At 35.5% G+C, this 25,619-nt stretch overlaps 1 protein-coding gene across 2 annotated transcripts in view; it reads left to right on the forward strand.

Annotated features, from left to right (window-relative positions):
* Pde1a (phosphodiesterase 1A) overlaps positions 1–25,619 on the forward strand; it is a 286,140-nt gene that overhangs the window by 206,964 nt on the left and 53,557 nt on the right. For both annotated transcript variants that reach the window (XM_048345137.1, XM_048345138.1), the window contains exon 2: positions 8,262–8,375. In XM_048345137.1, the coding sequence (XP_048201094.1) occupies positions 8,262–8,375 (114 nt within the window). The remainder of the gene's footprint in view (positions 1–8,261; positions 8,376–25,619) is intronic.

Here is a 25,619-nt window from a genome sequence, read left to right on the forward strand (position 1 = left end):
CCCATGGCTATCTTTCTATGGTAAATGAATGGCTACACACAAACACACACCAGTTTCAGAAATAAATAAAGCAGAAGCTCAGCCATAGCTTCCTAGTGATTTTCATTTTGTTAAATCTTAAGAGCTTGCACTGTATGGGCATTTTATAAAGGTTGTTATAGAGTTGTAAAGTTGTTTGTGTGTGGTGTGTGTGTGTGAGAGATAGAGAGAGAGAGAGAGACAGACAGACAGACAGAGAGGGGAAGAAATTTTTCATGAAAATCACTGTAACAATAGCATTTAATATTTAATGTAGAATTTACATGGCTGTAAATATGTGAACATTTAGCTGATGTCCATTGGCTTCTAATTTTACTATTAGGTTAACTAATCTTTAAGAAAGATTACATAAAAAGTTGACAGTTAAAAACTTTGTGGACTTGGAAAGGAAATACATTTTATGTGCTGGAGATAGAACTCAGGTTCTAGGTCATACCACATACATGCTCAACATCTTTAGCTGGGAATTCCCTCTTACTACTGCTTATTGAGAATTTCAGATAGTTACTAGACATATCACAGTCTTATTTCCTCTTGATATAAAAGAAAATAGCATGAATTTCTGAGGAATATAGACTTGTTTCAGATGTGCTTCTTCAGTGATTCAGTTGTTTAGATGTGAACTGGTTGCATAAAACTAATCTCAATGATCAAAATTTCAAAACAGAATATTATACTTGAACTTTTGTGAAAACTAAGTTTTAACAGTTTATTGAATGAGCAAGACTACAAAGAAAATTCAAGATTAAATGTATCTGTGCCATAAAACATTCACTTCATGTTCATATATTGTACCAATCATTTATAAATTTCCAAAGACTCAATTATTGGAATAAATTCCGGGGTATAATGTTTATTTTTAGAACTTTATTTGTGTATGTACACACAAAATTTCACAAAATAGCATAAATTCTCACATATGTAAAAGTAAAATGTTGACATGTAAAAGTAGAATGTCCTGAATGTCCTAGAAGTAAGGGAAGAGAGTAAGATGAAAGTGGAATTCTATGTATCAATATTCAGCTCAGGAAGGATGAGTTCTAGCATAATAGAGTAAATATTAAGTAGTAAGTATAATATATTTATAAAGAGAACCATAAGAAATCCAAAGGTTTCTTATTAAAAAATGATAAATGTTTAAGAATACAGACATTATAATTACATGTGTTTGATCATTATTCAATCTCACACTCTTTCTCTCTCTATGTATTTGGATGATCATCCCATATCCCATAAATATGTATATGTTTCAATTTAAAGAATGAGAGTACATACATTCATAATACATGGACTTCTTTTTCCAACATCCTTGTCTCAATTGTTTTCTCTGTTAAATTTCTTAACTGTATTTACTATTAAAATTTAAAAGTAGCCAGATAGAGTGGTAAAACGGCAGCACCAAGGAGGCTCAAGTAAAAAGATTATAAATTTGAGGCCAGCCCTGGCTCTATAGTGAGACCCTGCCACAAGACCAAACACACAAACCAAAACAGAAGTACTTCTAGCATAGTGTAAGTGCTAAATTTATCACGTTGTTCATGACATTAAAAGTGCTTTTTGACTCTCAATCAATATTTACTTACTAAATCAAACTGAGGACACAATCTAAGCAGCCCTTGAAGAAATGTAAGTTTTTAAAAATACTATTGTTTTCACACTTATTTAAACACATTGACATTTGTCATAATCCACTGATTTAATTAGTTATCTTCTAGCTGAAAAAAATCTCTGATGGCCGTAATGCATAATTACTCTTCCTTTCTAAACAGTGACAGAAGCATCTGCCTAACATCCAGCTCCTTAATGTTCTGGTTCTTACAAGGGTTCCGACTGCCTTCTCATCCATGTGGGGATACTTTTCTGAGACTGTTTAGTTATTTTATTGGTAGCAATATCAAGATTGTTGCATGCCTATTGACCATTTGTTCCACAAGATTGTTTTAAGTAGCACCTTTAAAAAGCAATATATTTTTTAAATGTCACCCAGATAAAGCACACATTATAATCTTTTCATAATGTTTTGTCCCTATGGGGAAAAACCAAATTGTAGTAGAAAATGAGTTTCTGTGTGATAGAACTTGAGAGAGTATTACACCTTCAAAGGAAAATTCTAGGTAACTGAAGAAAATATAACAGAAATACCAATAAGTTTAACAAATGCATTTTAGACTGTGTAAACTCAGAGAAGTAGGAAAACTGTAGGATTGTATATAAATAAACTAAACATTTAGAGGGTGAAAGACAAACACAGAATTGCCAGACACTATGAGCTCTGGGGATTTGTGTAGGAGCGTTAGAGGGCCCACCAAGGACATCTTAAACAACAGATGAAACAAAGCTCCACCAAATTGTATATTTGAGGGGTCCATACTATTTCATTGTTTTTTCAAATCATCTTGCATCATCCCAGAAATCAATTTTGTGAATTAAATTTGAAAATTAAGATTTGTTTTGCTTTTCTAGTTAGACTTAGGCTAATTTACTTGGGTTATTTTTCTTCTTTTTAAATTGCTATTCTTAGGTTTCCTAAATTTGCAACTTGTTACCCCATTGATGATGCCATTCTCAAAACTGTTCCATAAATATCAAGAAAATGTTCCTAAAAAGTCTCAAAAAGAGAGAATTATTTACAATGATCCTGAAAAGTTATACATATTGAAGCCTCATTAATACAGTGTCAGGAGAAATTCAAATTAAACTTGAGATTTGTTGTTGTCCAATTTTAGTGCTATCTAGAAACCCATGTCTTCATGCAAACAGAGAATGAGGGAGAAAGGAGAACTGTTTTAGGAAAAAAGGCAACACATACAAACAATCTTCACAAGAAAATTCATGTTCTCAATCAGTTTATTTGAGCTCAGTTTGATTACTTATTATGCCACAAACTGCATGCCAAGGAAAGAACTGGACTTTCAAGTGTTCTTTAAATGACTCAATATTTCTTGTGCTAAGAATCCAGAGTAACACAAGGACCACTCTACTTCCAGATAGGATCTGTTGTGGAAATGTTTCTCTTTATTAAGTTTTTTTTTTTATGTTGTGTAATCTATTGTAATAGGAAAAAATTCCATGTTGACTTTTCTTTCGGTACTTTTAGTTTTTGTATGCATATTTCTCTAAAACTCTACTTTTATGATTTTCCCTTTCTGCTAGTGTATTTTTTAAATCATGTCGGTACATGCTTCTGCATTAATTAAATATCCTAAGCTACTTACTATATTTGTCTTCCCCAAAACTTGAATGTGGGAATCCTAAACATTCTTTTCCAATGCTTTTGGGATGTGACTACATAGTGAGAACAGAGCCTTCAAAATTAATGCATGGAAGCCATGAACTTATAAAAGAGGCTGCGGAGAGCTCCTTTCCTCCTTTCACTGTGTAAGGAGCTGTGAGAAGAGAAGAGACCCTCACTGGCAGAGTCTGCCGATCATGGTGGAAGATCCCAGCCTCTAGCATCCAGAACTGGGAACTGGGAAGAAGGGGATTCTATTGCTTTAAGCTGCTCCTTCATCCCTCATATGGTGATTTGTGATAGCATCCTTAACAAAGACCCAAGACTTCAATTTTTAGTTAGGTTTCTTTTTGGCAGTGCTAAGATTGCTTTGTTTCCTCCAGACTGTGGTAGACTTAACTGATTTTTCTGGTCTCTAAGTGTGTCTCTCAAAGCTCTTATTTCTTTTCTTATATTTTTCATAATCCCCAGTGTCCTGTCTATGTGTTCCCTGACAGTATAGACCATATTCTTCTTTGACATTTTCTAAACCCAGTCCAAATACATTCCCCTTTTCTCAACTTTTAAAGTACACAGTGTAGTAAGTTCTGCAGCAGTGGTTCATTCCATGTCCATTTTGAAAACTGTTCCCTATTTCCTTTTTCTTTCATTTAATATATACTTGCTTTTCTAAAAACTGTCTATTTCAAACTCTCAAGCATGCTTACTTTCAATTGTTTCAGTATATATACATGGAACAGACGAACATACAATAAGGAAGTTTCTATTTCTGTGACTTCACTAAGCTGGAGAACAATTGCAGTGCAACATCACTGTCAATTGCTATTTGAATATATCAACACTTTTCAAAGTCTGTTTGCTTCTACATCAATGTGAATTTTTATGTCTTGTTAAATTTTTCCATCATTTAAGTTTGTCAGGGTCAGTGATTCCAGAACTACCAATTAAAGAACACAACTTCTCAAGTAAGTCACTTAATTCATGAGCAAAATATCAGATACTTTATTTTAATAGAGAACTATGTCATTAAAATTCTTTTCATTATTATCAAAAGAACAGTTAATTACCAAGATGTAATCTTGGTAGTCTAGTTCTTTTAGTTCTTCCTTGTCTGGGAAGAAAAACTACATTCCCGAATAATATACTTTTGCTATTTCTTGGTCTATCCATTTGAAATTTTATCTGTGGAAATCAAGAATAGAAATAGAGGAGGTAGCTCTTTATTATTATTTCTATATCCTGGCCTCAAAGGAGACAGTGTATCTTATTTTCTTGCTATTAGCATTTATAATAGTGTGACTAATAATATTATTCAGTTGCCAATAAAATATCTATACTGTTGTCTAGTTAAAATTGATGCTTTTAGTCCTCTTAGATTTCAAGATTATACTTTTAAAATATATTGAATTATAATGACAACTGAAGCTTCTGTCAAAACAAAAAACTCTGAATATTTTGCAAGTTCCATTGTTTGTCAGTTTTTGTTTTCCTTTATGGACTTCTCTCATACATCATGTATGTCCTTTCATGTACATGTGTGTATGTGTGTGTTCATATGTGCACATGTTAGTGGGGTTTGAACTCAGGGCCTTGTGATTGCTAATCAGGTGCTACACAATGTAGGCCATGGTCCCAGATCTTTTAAGCTTTTGTTACCTTTTCAACTATTGTATTATATATTTTCCTAGAGTTAGCCTCAGCCTGTGACATTTATACTACCTTATAGTTTGGGTGAAAGGCATATACACCACATATTGATTGAAATGGAGGGGGTCTTATTGACTTTGAACCACCGCATCAATTCTTGTTTATTCTCTTCTATCTTCTTGCTTCAATCTTAACTACTTCAGTTGAACTAGAAAATTCCTGAAATGACTACATATCTTTTTTTCTGAGATTTCTCTTGCCCCTTATTTGTACTAAATTTCCCATATGTCTATGCTTTGTTGAATGTCTTTACAAATGGCTTCTATAAAAGAGTGAAGGGATGTGGCTGGGAAGGATGGCAGAGAATGTTGAAAGGGATGACATTGGGCAAGAAGTATTATATTCATAAACTGATTTGTTGAATGACAATTCATTTGTATAACTACTTAAAGATAACAATGGTAATAATAGTAGTAGTAATAATAATAGAGAGTACATAGAAAGTCAAATTTTTAGAACTGTTGAAAATTGAATATGCTGTTATTTTATTCTTCCAACTTGCCTGGGTTTTCTTGAGTTTAGAATCTTAGGTAGGCCAGAGGACCATCTATGTAATATATACCCAATGTAAATAATAATACCAGTCTTAAAAAATAATACTGAAGATAGTGCCAGCAAAGATCTAAACCAATTGCATGGCCTTCCAAGTATCAGCCTCTATGTCATTCAGAATGCATAGCCCATGGAAGTGGCCTGAATATGTTCTATCACTGACCATTTTACTTCTGGGAAAAAGACCTTTTCTCTGATAATCTTCCCATCTTCTCAGTGTTCCCTTTGCATTGAATTCCAGTGAGCTGTATGTTAGATCTCCTAGATGGGCTTTCCTAATTTTGTTAACATTATTACTGTCATATCCCTCTATCTCTCTTTTAGTGTCTGCTTCTCAACAGAGTAACCAAACATTCTTCCTTCACTTGACATTTTCATGTAAACTCATGGCATTAAATTCTAAAACCTCTTTCACCATCATTCATCCATTTATGATATGATGACACTATCTTCTTGCTTTTTGCATATGATTGTTAATGATTTTCTTTGCCTTCTGTATTTTTCCAACTCTTCCACATTTCTTTCATTTGTTGACAATTGTTTGTTACTTTCATGTTGGAGTTTTTCTACTTGGATACCCACTGAAAATTACAGTTGAGATAGGCCATTAATGTTGAAGAGTGAGGCTTGGCAACCTATGAGAACTTCTCTGTGAGGAGTGGGGTGCTGGTCATCTCTGAGCTGTAAGCAATGAATTGTGTGTCTCAAAATTTTCATTTCTCTGGGGGCAGTTCAGTCTCTCCAGCAATGAATGCTTCAATGTAGGGTAAGCAATTTATAAGTTTTATAAGAGGCTCATCCTTTTGTTGAGAGACTAACAAGAATGGGGAACATATAGTCTGTGGGCTGCAAAAGCCCTAAAAAAAATCACTTCCTACATTACAAGACAGGAGTGTATATTTCCCATCTGCTGCCCCACAGATCACCCATTGCTCCATATTGATAATTTTTGTATGGCCCATGAATCATGACTGTGATGTTACAAATATGTAAATAGACCTTGGCAGAATAAAGCCTCCTCACCCCTGCTTTTTGTTGGTTTAACTGTAGCAATCATTTCAATACCTTAGACTTATATAATAAAAGAGTATGGCAAATATAGTGACCCTTCAAGATGGATTTATTGCATATGATTATTGCATACTTTAAAGAAACAATTATTTCAATGATGCAGAATACAGTTGTTCTTTGTTTTCTGTGGGAGACTGGCATTAGGACCCCTGTGGATACCCACACCTGTAAACATGCAAATCCCTATGTAAAAAGGTTTAGTGTTTTTGCCAACCATGAGGCATCGTGGAAGAGCATATCCTGGAGTAGAAAGCAAAAGAGAAAGCAAAAGAGTAGAAAGCAAAGAGAAAGAAATATGGCACCAGTTGAATTTCTTCTTCCCTCTTTCATTCAGTCCCAGCCAGAAGATTTTGGAATGATGCTGCCCATATTCAGGGCAGGTCTTGCACCTTTAATTAATTTTAAAAAAAAGTATTGTAAAGGTGATATACAGAGGGTTTACAGTTACATAAGTCAGGTAATGAGTACATTTCCTTTTGAACAGTGTCACCCCCTCTCTCAGTCTCTCCCAGTTTTCCCCTCCAGACTTCCTTCTCCCCAAGTTGTATAGTTCATTTCCAACATAGTGTCTAGTATGTTTTATTGCGGAATTGGTTCACCTTTTGTCCCACTGTTTCTGTGCTTCCTCTTCCCCTCTCCCAATCAAATAAATGTATATACAAGACAATGTGTATTGAAATGAAAAAACAGCAACAGAAGGGAATCAAACAAAGAAAACAAGAGAGAAGAAAAGAAAAAAATAACTGAAAACAGTGTAATGAAAAACTTCTTCATTTCTTGGAGTTCATTTTGATAAACATAATTTTATACAATCTTATGCACATAGCTATTGAGCTCTCTCCTATAGCTATTGATCCTCTCCTATGAATATTTTCCTTTGTTCTCACTGTGTGTTGCTGTTTAATTAATTATGTTTAGGTGTAATTATTTGTCTTTTACTACACATTGGGTTTACTTTATCTACATTCTATTTATTACAACTAAGGGAAACTATGCAGCCTATGCAGCCAGACAAGCTGGCTGTCAAGATTAGCTCACATACAACTTTTCTTCCTTGATTAATTCTTTTGGAACGTCACCATTTCATTTTTGTTTTTGTTTTTGTTGTTGTTGTATGCAATGAACACTAACTACTGTAACAGTCAGAAGAGAACCTTCTTTTTAAAAAATATAAAATTTAAATATACTAATCAAAGTATGGTATTTTCAGGGGAGACTTCAAATGGTATAATTCTTTAGAAAAACGAACCCACAGTCCAATAAAATGAATACTAGGAAACTGATATTTGAAAGGTGTGCAGGGGCAGGAGTTCAAGAAAATGAGGTAGAAGAAGAGAGAAGAGGAGAATGCAGTCATAATATCTAATGCATAGCCTATGAAATTAAGAAAATTGAGGGGAGGGGTTCTATTGGGAGTGGTAGTAGGAAGGAAAAGATAAGAGGGTGGCATTGATCAAGATGTATTTTACTTACAAATTGACATGAAACATAATGTCAAAATGTCTGGTTTGAATTATACAAAAACTGAATCTATGTCAATACAGCTATATGGAACTAGCGATGTCAAGTATTTGCTCAGTTTTCATGCTTAATATCATACTATTTTCCATAGTTATAACATAATAAATGGATCTTTCTCTTTGGCTTCTTTTTGAAACAGACTAAGATGCCTAGTAAAACAGCTGGAGAGAGGTGATGTCAACATTGTAGACCTGAAGAAGAACATTGAGTATGCTGCATCAGTGCTGGAAGCCGTCTATATCGATGAGACAAGGTGTGGCTTCACCTTTATACTTGTGCTTCTCTTTCTCAAACAGGAAATTAACATTCGTATCGAACCAAAGTAAAAATCTTATCAAAGTTTGAAAGGATCTTTTTCATGTAGCTAACTAATTGAGTTATGATTTTTAAATAAAAATATATGCTTTACTCTGAATACTGAAAAATAATAAAATCATCCAAGAGTAAAGTTATGAAATGAAAATTAATTTAAATAGCTTCTCCTGTTTAACCATCCTTAAGCTCAGACTTGTAAATATCAGGGGTATGTATAAGTTTTTTGTAAATGTCCTTCTGAGAACATTGGGTGTTACATGCCTTCACAACCTCATAAAACTATAGAGCAGTTGCTAAAGAACATTTCCCAAAATGTTGTCTTCTCAAACACAGCCTCAGTCAGCAGAGGGATAAGGAGGTAAGAAATGGAGACTTGTTTGAAAAGAGTTGTTAATGTGAAACCACCAACACTCAATGGATGTTTGAAAATCAAGAGACTTGGCTAGTGCTTCCTGGTATTTGGAGGGTCCTCAGATTGGTTTCTGATTTTCACTTCATAAAAGGCAAAGGTGACAAACTATTGATGGCAATGTGTTAAAATCAGAACAAAGAGAGAACCTGATGAGGGAGAAATGTATATAATCACATGAAGTTTTCAGAGTGGTTATTATTGTGTGCATTTTACTAATGAGAGAACTAAAATTCATTTAAGCACTCCCACAACTCTATTAGATAAAGACCGTATTATTACCATTTTGTCCATGAGGGAACTGAACCAAAGAGACTATATATATATCTTACCCAGGAGAGTAAATTCAAGAGTGTCATTAGGGTCTTGGCAATTCTAAGAACACCAATTCTCATTTCTCATCTTCATGCCTTGTTTTTTTGTTTTGTTTTGTTTTGTTTTTCACAGTCCTGAGCACTGTCCCTGGCTTCTTTTTTGCTCAAGCCTAGCACTCTGCCACTTGAGCCACAGTGCCACTTCTGGTCTTTTCTGTATATGTGGTGCTGAGGAATCAAACCTAGGGCTTCATATATATGAGGCAAGCACTCTTGCCACTAGGCCATATCCCCAGCCCCATCATGCCCATTTTAATATAGAAGCACATGGCAGTTTCTGAGACTCAGTGTGAGTATGGATGGGCACTTGTGCTGACACGGTCTAGAGACCCAGGGGTGCATGGACTGTGTTGCTTCTCACTTTTTCTCCAACTTTCCCTTCAGTTATGACACCTTGATATCTTGACATCTGCCACAAAGGAGTATTACACCATGGAAAAAGTCAAATGCTGTAAAACAGGAGTTCACGTTTTACTCAGAGACCTGAACTCAGAGAGTCATGTACTATCATGCCACTAGGATTTCCTCCTAGGTATCTTCCCAGAGATGTGATTTTATGGCAATAGTTAAGAAATTTTTTAAAAACGTAAAAAATTTTATTTAACATTTTTTATTGTAAAGGTCATGTACAGAGGGGTTACAGTAAGTTACAATAAGGGGTTACAATGAGTACAATTCTTGTTAAACATTCTGGCCCACTCCCTCATTTTGTCCCATTTTCCCTTCCCCACCATTCCTCTCCTCCCCAAGTTGTAAAGTTCATTTCCTATATAGTAACTTTTGAGTATCAAAAAATTAGCAAACAACACTTAGTACTGTTTGACTTTCTATACATGTAGAATGGCACAGTAATAAACTGAGTATATTTCTGTAGACATGAGTGTATAATTACTATTATTATTGTCTTTTTTTTTCGGTCCTAGGAATTGAACCTAGGATGTTGCACTTGTTAGGCAAGTGTTTTGCCACTTAGCTACAACCCAGCTCATGTGTATATTTATTAAAGTAGCATTTGTTTTAGGAATATTAGTAATATATAAATTATTTAAAAGGAATAATGATCAGAAAGCCTTTCACTGTTTTTCAACTTACATTTTAAGCCTACTACAGAAATTTAAAAATAAATTGCTTGCTGTTATTATAAAAGTGATGCATAGAGGGGTTATAGTTACATAAGTCAGGTAATGAGTACATATCTTTTTGGACAACGTCATTCGTTTCGTCACTTTCTCCTAGATTTCCCTCCATCCCCATGTACAAGTTATATAGTTCATTTTTCAACATCCTGCTGAAATGTTTTTAATGGAAATTTTTTTTCTAGAAAAAAAGTTCAGTGAATAGTTGAGAGGTGTGGTTAAGAGTTGGCTGGAGTTTCAAAGAAGACTCTAAGTCAGGATAAAACAAGTTCTTAACTGATTGAAAATATATATGCTCATACACACATAACTCTTCCTACTAAGCATCACTGATTGTGCTGTTTCAGTTAAAAAACCAAAGTCTTGATTTTTTTAAAGCAAAATAGAAGCATAGCTTCTGATAGAAATTGAATTCTGATCTTTATGGAAATTACAGCAAAATTCTCTAGTGAATATGATAGGTTGTTGTTTTTATAAAGACAGTTTCATATGCAAATGCCAACATTTTACGAATATTGCTTTTATATGGGTCTCTAGAGGCTGTTTTCAGGGTTGCACATTGGTAAGCCAGAAACAAGTAACTTAAAGGAAAAAACCTTGTCTTTATTTCAATTGGGACACTGCCAAGTAAACTAGCATCATTATCTTCATGAACAGCAGTGGAGGCAGCTGGTTTGGTGCTGTTCTTTCAGAGATGAACCCTAATATCTAAATAGACAAAGTTATAACTTTATTTTGGTCAATGTGAACCTTATTATCATAGTTAGACTATAGGCTCTGGGCTCAGAAAGAGTAGCTATCCAAAGCCTGGATCCTCTGTTTAGTTCACTTTCTTCATGAAAGTTACTAACATCTGTAGTCTTTAGATTTATTGTTTATAAAATAAAGATAGTGTTCACTGTATCATGGCTGACACAGAATTAAATGTTGCAAAATTCTGACAGACTGAAAGTGGGGTGATAACCATTATTTTTCCAATACTAATAACATTCAAGAATGCTTATCATTTGGGGGATATATAATACATTAAGGCAAGAAATTTATGTTACCTACAGAAAATATCAAATAATTTCCTAACAACAGCTTTTGATCTTGATGTGAAAAAGTTAGACTCTGGTTGTCAGAGAATTGAAGCCAAGCACAAAAGAAGAACAGAAACCTTGATGCAAATTCATTGATGTAATTCAGTACTTCAAAAATTTGGTCTGGTAGAAACTGAATGTTCTTTAGACTAAGAACCTTGACTTTACTTAATATGAGGATTTGCCGAGGAATAGTTACTCACCTATCAGACATTAATTAATTACCTGAAATCAGTACCATGCTCAACTGGCACCAAAATCAGAAGTATAACAGGTAGCTGGAGGTAGTTGAGAACTGGGATGGCAAAGATGGACAATGGTACATATGCTGCCCAAAAGGGAAAGGAATGTTGAGAGTAAAAGAGAATTGAGAACAGTGACAAATTATAAGAGAAAACTCCAAGTAACAGCAGTGAGTCATCCAGAGGGAATAACATGGTAAGAATTTAGAGATTTAGAATACCAAACAAGATATAACTAGACTTGCAGGTGTTTCCTAATGTGAATATGTTCATTCTCTGGCATAGCTTCCCAATCCATTCTTAAGGATATAGCTTCTAACTAGAGGATTTAAGGTGAGCATGTTTGTAATATGCTGGTTATATGGGCAAGGAAGGCCTAATGATGACGTTTAGAGACAGGAGTTGGGGAATTTGATCCTGAGTCTCGAATGCTCTAAAAGTATTTTCCTTGGTGCCAGTCTTCAATAGTTAGAGCTGTTTTGCTATTTGGTATGTGTTTGCTATTTGCTATGTGTTCCTCATCTAAAGATTTTGTGTCTGTAAAGTGTAAGTGTACTTATTTAACCTGTCTTAGAGCCAGCCAGTGCTAACTGAACCGTTTCTAGGCAAGTTACCACCATTTGCCTGAGTCCAACTAAATTGAGAAGCATGAGCTTCCTTCATTTCCCTGAGTTGAAGCTAAAATCAGGTATAACTCCTATAAAGCCTACTGATAAGTATTTACAGAATCCTCAAGTCAAGCCTTTTCAAAGGAATACCCTACCAAGCATTCCGCTGTATCCCCTAGGGTCCGTCCGATGCCCATCTCACAGAAAGCAGTTTAACATTCCTTGTGGAAATCCTTTCAACATATTTCCTATGCTGAGTTCAGATCTGAAGACAAAGGAAATGGGTGCTTGAGAGTAATTTTACATTTACACACACAAAAAAATGACATATTGTAAACAGCCCAGAATATTCAGTGATGCAGCTGTGCTCCTAACGGAGACAATCTGAATGCTACTGTCAGAGAAGGTTAGTCTCTTAGAATCCCTTTGTTCCTATTTAGTATGTCAGATGGAGCTTCACTGTATTGTAATACAATGAAAGGCTTTATTCAAAAACTATTTTTTATGAAACAAAAGAAGGGCAATCTATGCAGAGGGGATAACACAAAATACAGAGTAAGATGATTTTTAAAGTTTTTAAAATTTGTTTTGCCAGTCGTGGCGCTTGAACTCAGGGCCTGGGCACTGTCCCTGAGCTCTTTTATGCAAAGTTAGTGCTCTACCACTGACCCACAGCACCACTTCTGGTTTTCTGGTAGTTGATTGGAGATAAGTCTCACAGACTTCCTGCCTGGGCTGGTTTTGAACTGTGATCCTCAGATCTCAGCATATTAAGTAGCTAGAATTACAGTCATGAATTACCAGCACCTGGCAAGGTGATTTATTTTTAAATTTTCCAAAGAAAGGTGTCTAGGAGTTACTTTAGTGATTGTAGCCAGGGAGAGGATGAAAATGTGTCGTGTGAGAGGGCAGTTAAGACAGGCAGGGAGGTTAAAAAAAATACAAGTGCTTAAGGTTAGTCCTGGAGTTACCAAAGAGGAGAATAAAAATAGGCATAGAAGCCAGCAGCATATCTGAAGAATTGGAAGGACAAATAAGCAGACAACAGGTTTACCAAAAAGGCTACATAGAGGTAGGTGCTATGGCTCATGCTGTAATTGTAGCAACTCAGGAGGTTGATGTCTGAGAATCTTGGTTCAAATTCAATTTTGGACAGCCAAGTTTGTGAAATTCTTATCTCCAATGAAGAATCAAAAATTCTGAAGTGGAGCTATGGCTCAAGTGGTAGCATGTCAGCCTTGAGGAAGAAATAGAGGAGATAGAACATCTATTTATGAAGACTTATATTTGAAGAAGGTTTTAGTTTGATCTGTCCATATTGTTTTTCGATGGAAGGCTGACATCTGTCATGTGGAAATGAAAAATTAAATAAGACATCTGGGATAGAAAATGTTTCATAGAATGATTAGATCAAGAATTATCTAGGAAAAGAGAAAAAGACCTGAGCTTAGGTGGTAAATATAGATGAACATGAAGGTAAACCAGGATACAATAAGGGTCCTCAAACAAACAAATATGAGTAGCATAGTCAAACCAAAAGGTTAAATAATATTTGACTTGAAACTCTGCTCCTCCACATGGATGAAGGTCAACAATAATCTTGGCCAATTGATGAAGAATGGGTTGCAAAACTTGTGTGTAAATGGGGTATAGAGTGCAAACTCATACTGGTTAGTCACTCCAACTCTCATAGTCATGACGACTTGACTCATATCTGCACCTTTGACATGAGTGTAGAAAAGAATAATAATAGTAAAGTACTGAACAAATGAACAGCTTTATGAATATTTCAATTGTCAGAGGAAACCTAAGCCAGCCTAAACAAAATGGTTAATTTATTATTTCTCATTGCCAGAACTAGTGCTAACTACAAAGATAGGTTGATTCAGGACACAAATGTTGTCAATAAAAAAATCTGTGTTGCTTGCTCTAATGCTTTGAGTTGTAGCAACACCATAACAGTATATCCAAGCTGTATGTTTTCTTACTGTTAAATCCAGCAGCCAAGGAAAGATGTTTTTTTCCCCACCAGATCCAATAAACCTATGTGTTATATATTTCATGGGCTGTAGTCAGATAACTTGCTTATCCTTCCATCATTGTGCTCAGGGGAATTGAATATACAAGTTGTGGCGTCAGTATTGCATGAATCAGGTACAAGGTCAATTCTATTTAAATCACTTGCCTAAATATTGTGAATGGAGAAAAGTACTTAATGAATAAAAACAGTAATAATATCTTTACTTTGAAAACTAATATTGTTATGTTAGAACCACAAATAAAGAAACTTGGATTAGATTTATGTGGGACACCAAGAAAATCTCTTGAATTGAAGTTTAACAATTCGTCCCTGGCATAACTCCTACTAAGTAGTATGTGGACAAAAGATTATTATTATTTTATTCTCTGATCATTACTTTTCTCACATAAAAGATAAAATCCGAATTCCTCTCTATTCTGGAATTCTGTGGTCTTTCCAGACTTGATTATTACTAAACTATCCTGGCCACAAGGAGAATGAAAGGAGAGAATTGTTTATCATTTGCTTATTTCAAATACGTTTTTTTTTTTAAATTTCTAGACTGTTTCCATGTGAAGGAGACCCTAAGGAAATTGTCAGTTAGAGGGAAATATGCTAAGACATTGTTTGGAGAATTGTTAAAAACCAAGTTAAGATTTTTTAAAACTTGTTAAAAAGCAAATTTGAGTTCCATTTTCGTGGTAGGAGTTGTGGGGAGGGTGGCTGTTTAGAAGGCTGTGTTTGTAGGCTGTTCTCACCCTACATAGATGGGGTGTGAAAAGCAAGCTTGGAAAAAGTCATACAACTTTTGATTGGTTTTTATATTTTCTGTCCATCTGTGGTATGTTACTTTACATAAACATGCAAAAACAGCCTCACCAGAGAAAAGGAACAAAAACAAACCTGGACAGATCTTTTGAGAAAAGACTGATAGAACAATTTTATATGTTAAATTAGATCTTACTATTGTAATATTTTGAATCAGTAAAATATAAATGACTTTCTCCTGGATTTGAAAATTATATTATTTTCAGTATTTTTTCCTCATAATGATATGAACAATGAAAACTATGTTACAGATACTACATATATTGCATATATTTCTTCTATATCCTGATCTCCTTAGTATTGCATATATTGACCATCAGAGACAAGTTCAAACTCAAATAGAACATGCCTAGCATCCATTTTTCTCTTCCTTGTCAACAACAAATAATTTTATTAAAAGATTCTGAATTCCATCAACATGCCTATTTTAATGTATACATTGCCTCTGTTTGCTATCTATCTCATTTTTCTCATGTCATCTTCATCAGTGCTAGTTATGAGGCTTTCTTAACCTATCCCATTGCAGATTGGTTCTGTACTGGCATCTCGCTGTGCTTTAGTATCCAACAGTAGAGATGGCTAGGAAAGACCAATGCATTAGCGGGCACCTTTAGAATTCTGGATTCTTATTTGGAATACTCTGTCACCCTCCTCATGGTTTTAGAGGTGTGGAGGTCAAGCAAGATTCAGTGTTCATTCTCAAGTTCTCTCCTGCCTTCTTTCCTGACTCCTTCTCATTAGCCTCTGGCATCTTTAACTAATCACAGGGATGGTAACTTTGTTCTGACTCATTATATCCTTTCAATTTATTTGCTGGGACTGTTCTATAGGACCCAGAGTTTGGAACAAAACCAAGAAATGGCTATTTTCCATACCTCAGATCATTGTGTGTCAAATGTAATTTGAGTTGGCAATTGAAATCATGCTGTCCATATAAATGACAGATGATCATGTGATAAATAGACTTTTAAAAAACTTTTGTTGTTGGTGGTGGTGTGGAACTTGTACTCAGTGCCTGAGCATTGACCCTGAACTCTTCCACTCAAGGCTAGTGCTCTACTACTTGAGCCAAAGTGGCACTTCTAGTTTTTGAGTGGTTAAATGGAGATAAAAGTCTCATGTGGACTTTTCTGCCTAGGCTGGCTTTTAACTGTGATCCTCATAGCTCAGCCTCCTGAGTAGCTAGGATTACAGACATGAGCCACCAGTGCCCTGCTTTTTTGTATCATATTTTCATACATGAAGCAGAACCTGACTGAAAATACTAATAAACAAAACAATCACTTTTATTTTTATTTTTGCTCAAGGCTAGCACTCTACCTCTTGAGCCACAGTGCCACTTCCGGCTTTTTTTTTTTCCCCCCTACATATGTGGTGCTGAGGAATAGAAGTCAGGGCTTCATGTATATAAGGCAAGCACTTTACCACTAGGCCATATTCCCAGCCCCCAAACAATCACTTTTAAAGTAACAAACACAAATGCCTGTATTCCTCAGTGGATTGTTATGAAACACCTTCAAACACCTGAGTAAATTTTAGCACTTGAAGACCATGATTCTCTATGCTATTATATTCTTGTCCATTCATTCAATAAATATTTATGAAGCTGTTTCTATATATACGGATAATTACTTTACTGCTCTGCTTGACTATTGCTATATCCTTGTTGCTGTCATCACCACCATTTTGGCCTTGTGGGATTAAAAAGAAAGAATCTGGCTGGATGCTGGTGGCTCATGCCTGTACATAGTTCTGGCTTAGACTATTCAGAAAAATCTGGAAGTGGCAAAGTGACTCAAGTGTCAGGGCAGTAGCCTTGAGCCAAAGAAGCACAGTGTCGGCACCTCGGCCCCAAGTTCAAGCCCCAGGACCAGCACAAAAATTAATTAATTAAAGGAAAAAAGAAAAGAAAGATTCCTTATCTTCCCTTCTACTCCTTTCTTCTAAGTAAACCCAGGTTGTATAGCTCATTCTTCTCCCTTGCTCAATTGAGAAACTGAGTTTTGAACTAGGCAATTCAGCATCAAACAGATAATTCCCATTTGTACTTTCACAGGGATTTTTTTCTCCAACATGTCCACGTACTTTGCTAGCATTGTCCATCTGTTTCAGTGGAATAATGGGCATGAAAATACAATATATCTCTATGTTCAAGTTATAGAGCAGAATAAAGTCTTGTTTTCCTAGCAGGGAATTTCCATTTGTTCACGAGGATGAATGGAGAACAGTGAGTGCTAACCAGAATTACCTGGAGAGCTTGTTAAAACTGAGTTATAGGTTCCAATCCCAGTATTTCTAATTTGATAGGTGTTCATTAGATCCCATTCCTAACAGTTGTCAGATAATGTTGATTATGCTGATCTAGAGACATACTTTGAGAGCTTTGTAGTAAAGGACTACCAAAAAATAGAGAGAGAGAAATAAAGAACATAGGAATTTCACTTACAGAAATTTGCTGTGCTATCAAAAGAGTGTTGCTCACAGCTTACCCCAAGTTCTATCAGAGATTATTTTGTACTGGATGATTTTGCCTTTTGTAACTTCTCATGGAAATTTCTTTGAACAAGGATGGCAATTTGAAATTAGCAATAACTCAGAATAGATTTTGGGGACTAAGAATCAAGGCTTATCTTTTGAGTTTTAGTATCATTGCCTCTCTTTGATCTTGAAAGCCATATAGAATTCTTAGGTATCTTCACTGGTCTACAGCCACACACTCTTTACATCCTTCTAATGGTGTTTAACAATCCTGGAAAGGACACAAGTGAATGGAACATGGAGTGCCCTTTCGTTATATTTCATGTTCTTTTTTTTTTTTTTGGCCAGTCCTGGGCCTTGGACTCAGGGCCTGAGCACTGTCCCTGGCTTCTTCCCGCTCAAGGCTAGCACTCTGCCACTTGAGCCACAGCGCCGCTTCTGTCCGTTTTCTTTATATGTGGTGCTGGGGAATCGAACCTAGGGCCTCGTGTATATGAGGCAGGCACTCTTGCCACTAGGCTATATCCCCAGCCCATATTTCATGTTCTTGATAAGAAAAGACAACACAACTGTTCTCTTGAAAAACAGGAGAAGATAAATGCTAGGTAAATATTATTTCACTGTGGAAAATATGAATGATATAAAAAACTTTCCATTTTAATATTTGAAAAATTATCTTATTGTTATTGTAAAGGTGATGTACATAGGGGTTATAGTTACATACATCAGGTAATGAGAACATGTCTTTTTGGACAAAGTCACCCCATTCTTCACTCTTTCCTAGTTTTCCCCCCTCGACCCTAACTACAAATTGTATCGTTCATCATCTTAATAACTTAAAAATGTATAACTCAGTGTAGTTAAGTACATTTATGTTGAACAGCCATCACTAATATTTATGCCCAAGATTTTTCATAATCAGAAACAGAAAATTTGTGCACAGTAAACAATAGCTCTCCATTTCTCCCTCCTTATCCCAGTACTTTCTTAGTCTACTTTCTTGCTCATAGGAATTTGCCTATTCTGGAAGGTAAATTTTTGTTTTTGTTTTGTTTTGTTTTGTCAGTCATAAGGCTTGAATTCAGAACCTGGGCACTGTCCCTGAGCTTTTTTACCCAAGGCTAGCACTCTACCACTTTGAGTCACAACTTCACTTCCAGTTTCCTGGTAGTTAATTGGAAATAAGTCTCAGGGACTTTCTTACCCTAGGTGGCTTCAAACAGCAATCCTTTGATCTCAGCCTCCTCTATAGCTAGTATTACAGGTGTGAGCCATCAGCACCCTGATACGGTAAAATTTTAATGTAGGAAAAAAATGCTTTGGAAGTTTCTCCCTCTGCCTATTCACAATGCAATGATTCATTTATTCTTTGGCTTCTCAAAGTCTGTTTAGACTTTCTTCTCATTGTCTCTCAGGGCATCATGATGGATTCCTTTTTTCTACATGTCAGAAAAAAGATTTGCTCCTTGACTGGTCATGCAGGTGCATAACTAGCTGGGGATTGACCCAGGCATGGCAGACACTTCTAAGTGCTTTCTGTACATCTAAACACACATAACTGCACCCATAAGGAGTACTTCCTAGCATCTGGGTTGTGCTGACAAGCAAAGTGAAACACACAGATTAAACATTTACCAATTTACACAGGTAGTAGGTGATGAGGTAGTGAAGAATCTGACTCCAGAGACAAATTTTTCTAACCATAGAGGATAGTTATTCATAAAAAAATTCAGCAATGAGTGAAATATTAAGCTTTTTGCCTGAAGAAATACTTTAAAAGTTATGTTTGTGTCAACAAAACTTCCTGGTTGGAGGCCAAAAGTCATCACTGAGGCCTAGGGCAGTTTTCTTCCTCATCCATTTCCTCCCATTTCAGTCCCCAAGACTCCAAAAACATACTCTTGGTCCTAGTGTTCAAGTAACTTGACTCCTTCTCATAACCTTCCCCCAAAGCTCCTGGGACTCTTTCTGACCTGGTAGACCAGCTCTCCCTTTGCCTTTGTCTCTGCTTCCTTGGGTGAGAGCAGAAGAGACACCAAATCCTTCTTTGGACTTATCTTGGATAAAACCACATCTGACTTAAATACTATCCTTAGTCAACCTCATTTTATCCAAGATTTGTCTCTTAGGAATTGAGCTAATATCCGCTTAAGTGACTTTACTGAATATTCAGACTACACGGTCATCTTTTCACATAAAAAAAAGACTGACAGAACCAGAAGAAACGTTGATTGTAACTATAAGGTTGGCAGAAATAGGAAAGAAAGCTAAAAATGTTATTGAAATTTGCAATTTTAAACCCCTTTTTGAACAAGATGGAGTAATCAATATGTTAGCATGTTTTGATGGTGGCCTCAAATATTAAGTCCAATGTAATTAGCACTCAGAAGTAGGTTAATGACAATAGATACAAATTTTTAAGTGTATACCTTTCATTTATTTTGAATTATTGAACTTACTTAATTTATTGAACTTCAAAGTGACTTAGAATTTTTCTATCTAGATATGTTTTTCATATGAAAATGATTCAGACACCAGCTTTGGAGATAAATCCACTGAAAATTTCCCTGGTCGAAAAAATTTCTTTTAGATTTTTCAAAACTGAATTTTAATTCTGAATTTCAAGGCTGCATTGGATAGAGAATACTGACTGCTTCTATTGTTATTGATTGAATATAAAAGTATCCTGAGTGCTTTTTAAGAGAATAATTTATCTGTTGTGAAGGAGACTTCAGAAGTTAAGTATTCAGACTCCAAAATCAGACGTGCTTACACTAAAATTTGGCAACGTCACTTCTAGTCATATGACTAAACAAATCACTTAAAGTGGCTGGCCCTTAAATTACTTATCAGTGAAACAGATGTAATAATATCTTCCTGATGGTGGTATTATAAGGATTCTTTGAGCTAAAACTTGTCTCTTTATCTATATGAGCAATACAATTGCATCACTATCTGTAGTTATCCTTAGTTCTGAGGGAAGAATGGAAGATTGGTATTACCTTGAGGGTTTGTAGGGGCATGGAGGAGAGGATACAGGTATCTTGGGATATATGTGTTAACTAAATAAACAATACCAATGGATTCCGAGGGTATTATTTGCTCCAAAAGCATATACACACTATAGACAAATGGTCCTTTTCTTAAGTCACCTACCTGTCCTGAAAGGGCATCACAAGGAAGATGCTTGCAGTGTAGAGTTTTGTACTACACTTAGCTCTGCACCAGTGGAATCATTTTCCTGAATACTACTTCCCAATGAGAATACCACCCTCTTTAAGGGAAGTAAGATTCCAAAGCTCAAGAATAACCTGGAGCTAGTGCTGCTCTTTCCTTCTCAGGAAGTAGGACACTGAAATTTACTGCCCCATTCAAAGTATTTCTCTGCCATATTTGGGGCACTGAGATCCCAGAATTCCCTACCCAAAGTTCTCTAGGCCAGTATGCCAAGTCTGAGATTTCTTTGGTCCTTTATCCTGAGAAGCAAAGACACTATTAGTGTTTGCAGCTCTCCATCAGATGCAGCTATTTTCAAGGCTAGAAATAATGGTGGAAATTGCATGTTGAGTGCCTGGTGGGTACCTGTTTCTATGTGAGACTTATAATAAAGGACCTGGTAGGACTTAGAGCAGGACAACCACAGCCAGCTGTCCCAGCCTTGTCATATAACAAGTTGAGAATTCTCGATGGAAACTGATGTGTTAGTCCTTTATGACATTTATTAAAAGGTAGAAAGAGAGAGTGTATTTATCATCTAATAAATGGTTTAAAAGTATTAATTATATCCTATTTTGAATAATTGTGTTCCTCTCCTGGGGCTATGAAACATCAGAGGAGAACTGATAGAGTTAGTTGCTTGTTGAAACCTGCCCTTGCTATGAATGATGTCCTGGTAAAAGAAATTCTCAAACATGAGAAACCAGTTTCTCTTAATGACATCCCACTCTTGAACTGTAATACTAAAGTGTAACTGTGGGCATCAATTGCCTTGAAAATATCTGTATGGGTACTTGGGTATAACTATTTTCCAAGAGTAGGCTGTGGACAGAAATATTTTCACTGATATATAATTGTTGGAGTCAAAATCCCATGACCTCTCCTTCCGTGGCCTCCTTTACTTCCCTTTCCCTAAAAACTTTCTCCTTCAAAATATAAGCCCTTTGGGAGATGTGGCATCTGACTTCAAGAGAAAATTTGGAATATAAATAGCTCCCAAGGATCAGTTGATTACTAATCAGATGCAGGGTCAGTTTTCACAGCTTGCTTGTCACCCCTGAACACGCATTCCACATGTAACACCCCCTTACTTGGTGCTCTTTTGACTAGTGAGACTAAAAATAAAAGTCATATTACATAGTGAAAGCATTTCAGAAGTTAGCAGCGTTGACATTTTACATATACACTCCTAGTTTTGTCTACATGGTACATTTTAAGTATTCCTAAGGAAAGTGCACCAATAGCTATGTTCATGTTATACATTTCTTACAAGCTAAGGGACTTCACAGCACTTACAGTGTAGGCAACATACTCACTCTACGTAACTGTTGAAGAAAGAGAAATCAAGCTATTGGAGGTTTGGGAAGCAAATTCTATTTAGGAGCTCATTTTTATTCACCTCTTTACACAAATTTAAGTGTGAAAAATGAAATGAGGGCAAAATAATTTACTGTACACTTTATTGACATGATCTTCTGCCACTATCCCCATATTTTGTTTCAGAGAAATGTGTGGGAAGTTTGCTTATAATAACTACTTGTTTCTAGAAAGTCCAGATTTACATAGTTTTTGTTCATTTCTTGTTCAGCCTGTTCAAATAGTGCTTGAAGAACTCCTGGAGATGCAAAAGGGGGGAAAACAGGGAACAAGGTGGAAACTGATAGAGAAAAACAAAATACAAGGACAAGGAAGGGAAGAAGATGGGGAAAAAGGAAAGACATATGCCCTTAAGTATACTGGTTGAGTTGTAAACTGCTTATATTTGGGTATTATCCATCTCTCCTTCAATCTTTTCTCTCCAAATTGGAATCTTTATCATAATGAATCTGCTAAATTTTATATACATATTTATTAGGAATTTTTGGGAAAAAATCTATTGGATTAGTTTATGAATGTAAAATAGTATTTGACAAAAATACCGATTTCTTTGGCTAAAGGTACCAAAATATACAATTAATATTTTCCTTAAGTTAAAATACTATAAAAACATATTTTCTTTTCACATCATTTATATAGTAAAACATCACACACTTCTGATTTTGAACTTTGGTCTTTTCCTGGCTCACAATGTGCTTTACATGACCTGGGAGAGCCACAGTATGCCTTAACTCCCGTTAGCCATGTGACCACTGCAGTGAATAATGGATTCTGCAGTGTCCTGTGTTGCTTAGCTGTCATATCTAGATGAATTCAATGTCATTTGAGCTTGGGACGTTTTCAAGTTACAATGATGTTATTAGGATATTACCCCATCACAAGTGGAGAGCCATCTCTACATGTTTTCCTATTCATTTTTCCAACCATTATACAGTGTTTATCCAAGGACACAATACTCTAATGGTGATGAGATGACTCACAGCAGTAAATGTTCTGTCAATATGCTACTGCTTTTTATAAATCAAAGTGAAGCTGCTATCTTTCCATCCTTGTTCCATGCCCCAAATAGCAACTGTTTATAATAATCACTCATTATAATTATATTCACTTGTAACAGTTTAGTGTATATATTACAGATATGTTTGTTGTCTACCTACATTATGTACTATATAACATTATAATAAATATTGATTAAATAAATTTAAAAGATTTAAAATATTGATGAATATTTAAAATTTTTATTTTATTGTCAAGGTGATGTACAGTGGGTTTACAGTTACGTATGTCAGGTAGTGAGCATATTTCTTGTCAAACTTGTTACTCCCTCCCTAATTTTTCTCCCACTTTCCCTCCCCCACCAAGTTTTACAGTTCATTTTCAACATATTGTCTTGTGAGTATCACGGTTGCATTGGTTCACCCTTTGTCCTTTGTCTCACCATTTTTTTAAACATGGTTACATTTTAATTCCTGAATTTCACAGTTCAGCATTAATGTCACCACATGTATACAAATGGTGTAAAACAAGTACAGTGGTATTTTTAATACAAAACAAACATTAGTTTTATGGAAAAAAACTATACTTCATATCTACACAGACAGCCCATCTTTTCCATATTGCTGATGCATTAGTTTGACTTTTACCCTTTGTCTCACCATTTTATTGTTCCCCTTTCCTTCCCTAATTTAGAAAAATACATGTAAAATACCGAGGGTACCAGAATCAAGTACAATGACAAAAGGTCTTCTCTAAATCATAGGGAAGATAAACAGCAGAAAAAAGAAATAATTTCACATAGTACACTAAAAATAACCTCAATGATAAACCACTTGTTTCCATATTTTGGAGATCATTTTGCTTCGTGTTGTCTTATGTGATATATACATAGCTATGCTAAAATAAGGAACACAACTCCTTTTGCAATAGCCCCTGAGGTTTCTTTACTGAGTTTTTGCCTGGATAATCTATCCCGAGGTGAAAACGATGTGTTTAAGTCACCAATAATTAGTGTGTTTGTATCTATGTGTGCTTTTAGGTAAAATTGTATTTGTTTGATGAAGTTGGGTACTCCAGAATTTGGTGCACATCTATTTAGATGTGTTATGTCTTCCCATAGGAAAGTAATGTGATGTCCTTCTTTGTATCTTGTTACTAATTTTAATTTGGAAGTGTATTTTATCAGATATTAATATTGCTACTCAGGCCTGTTTATGAGGGCTATTTGCTTGAAAACTTTTATTCCAGCCAGTCCATGTCTTCTAATTGCAAAGTTAAGTCCACTAATAATGAGAGTTAGGGCTGAGAAGTGGCTCCTGCTATGTTATCCCCCTTCTTAGGAGCTAAGCCTCATCTATTCTTACTATATTTTTCTTGTTCTTTGGTAGTAATATTAAGCAAAGTAAGCCAAATCCAAAGAAACATAGGTTTCACGGTATCCTTCATTTGTGGTAACTACAAAGTGCCTAAAAAAATCTACAAGTAAACACTCTGAGTGGTAAAAGAAAAAATAACTACAATGGGTGTAGTAAATTATTCTGATCTATAGGCATTCCTATAGAGTGAGACCAAAGAAGCACATTCCTAGGAGAGGGTCACATGGGGGCAATATCTATGTGCATCTGACCATTTAAAATAATAATTATAGAAATGAACTCCAGGAAGTGGAAACAAGAGTGTTGTTTTTTCTTTGTTTCTGTTTTCATTCCCTTTCGTCTTGTTTGTTTATTTATCTGCCTTTGGGAGGGCAAGGTGGGGGGACACAGTAAAGGTAGGACAATGAGTAAACAAGTGTGGTAATGGTGCTCACTAGACACTATGTTGAAAATAAGCTATAAAATTTGTAGGTGGTGTGTACATGAATTGACTACTGTGTATACTGGTATTAGAACTAGGAAACTGAAAGGGAATACCAAAATCAAGAGACCAAGGGTAAAAAGACAAACGACTACAAAAGCAATACTTGCAAAACTGTTTGTTGTAAATCAACTGAACAACTCATGGGGGAAAAGGGAAAGAGGGATGGAGAAGGGAGGGATGAGGGAGGAGGTAACAAACAGTACAAGAAATGTATCCATTGCCTAATGTATGAAACTTTAACCTCTCTGTACATCGGTTTGACAATAAAAATTAAAAAAAAATTGTAGGTGAGACTGGAGGGAAAAACTGGGAAAGAGTAAGAGAAGGGATGACATTGTTCAAAAGAGACACAGGGTAAAAAAAAGAAAAAAAACAACTACAAAAGCAATACTTGCAAAACTGTTTGGTCTAAGTGAACTGAACACCTCATGGGGGGAAAGGGAAAGGGGGAGGAGGGGGGGTATGAGGGTCGAGGTAACAAATAGTACAATATATCCAATGCCTAATGTATGAAACTGTAACCTCTCTGTACATCAGTTTGATAATAAAAATTTGG

The sequence above is a fragment of the Perognathus longimembris genome, chromosome 4 (assembly GCF_023159225.1).
Source record: "Perognathus longimembris pacificus isolate PPM17 chromosome 4, ASM2315922v1, whole genome shotgun sequence".
In the NCBI taxonomy this organism is placed as follows: domain Eukaryota; kingdom Metazoa; phylum Chordata; class Mammalia; order Rodentia; family Heteromyidae; genus Perognathus; species Perognathus longimembris.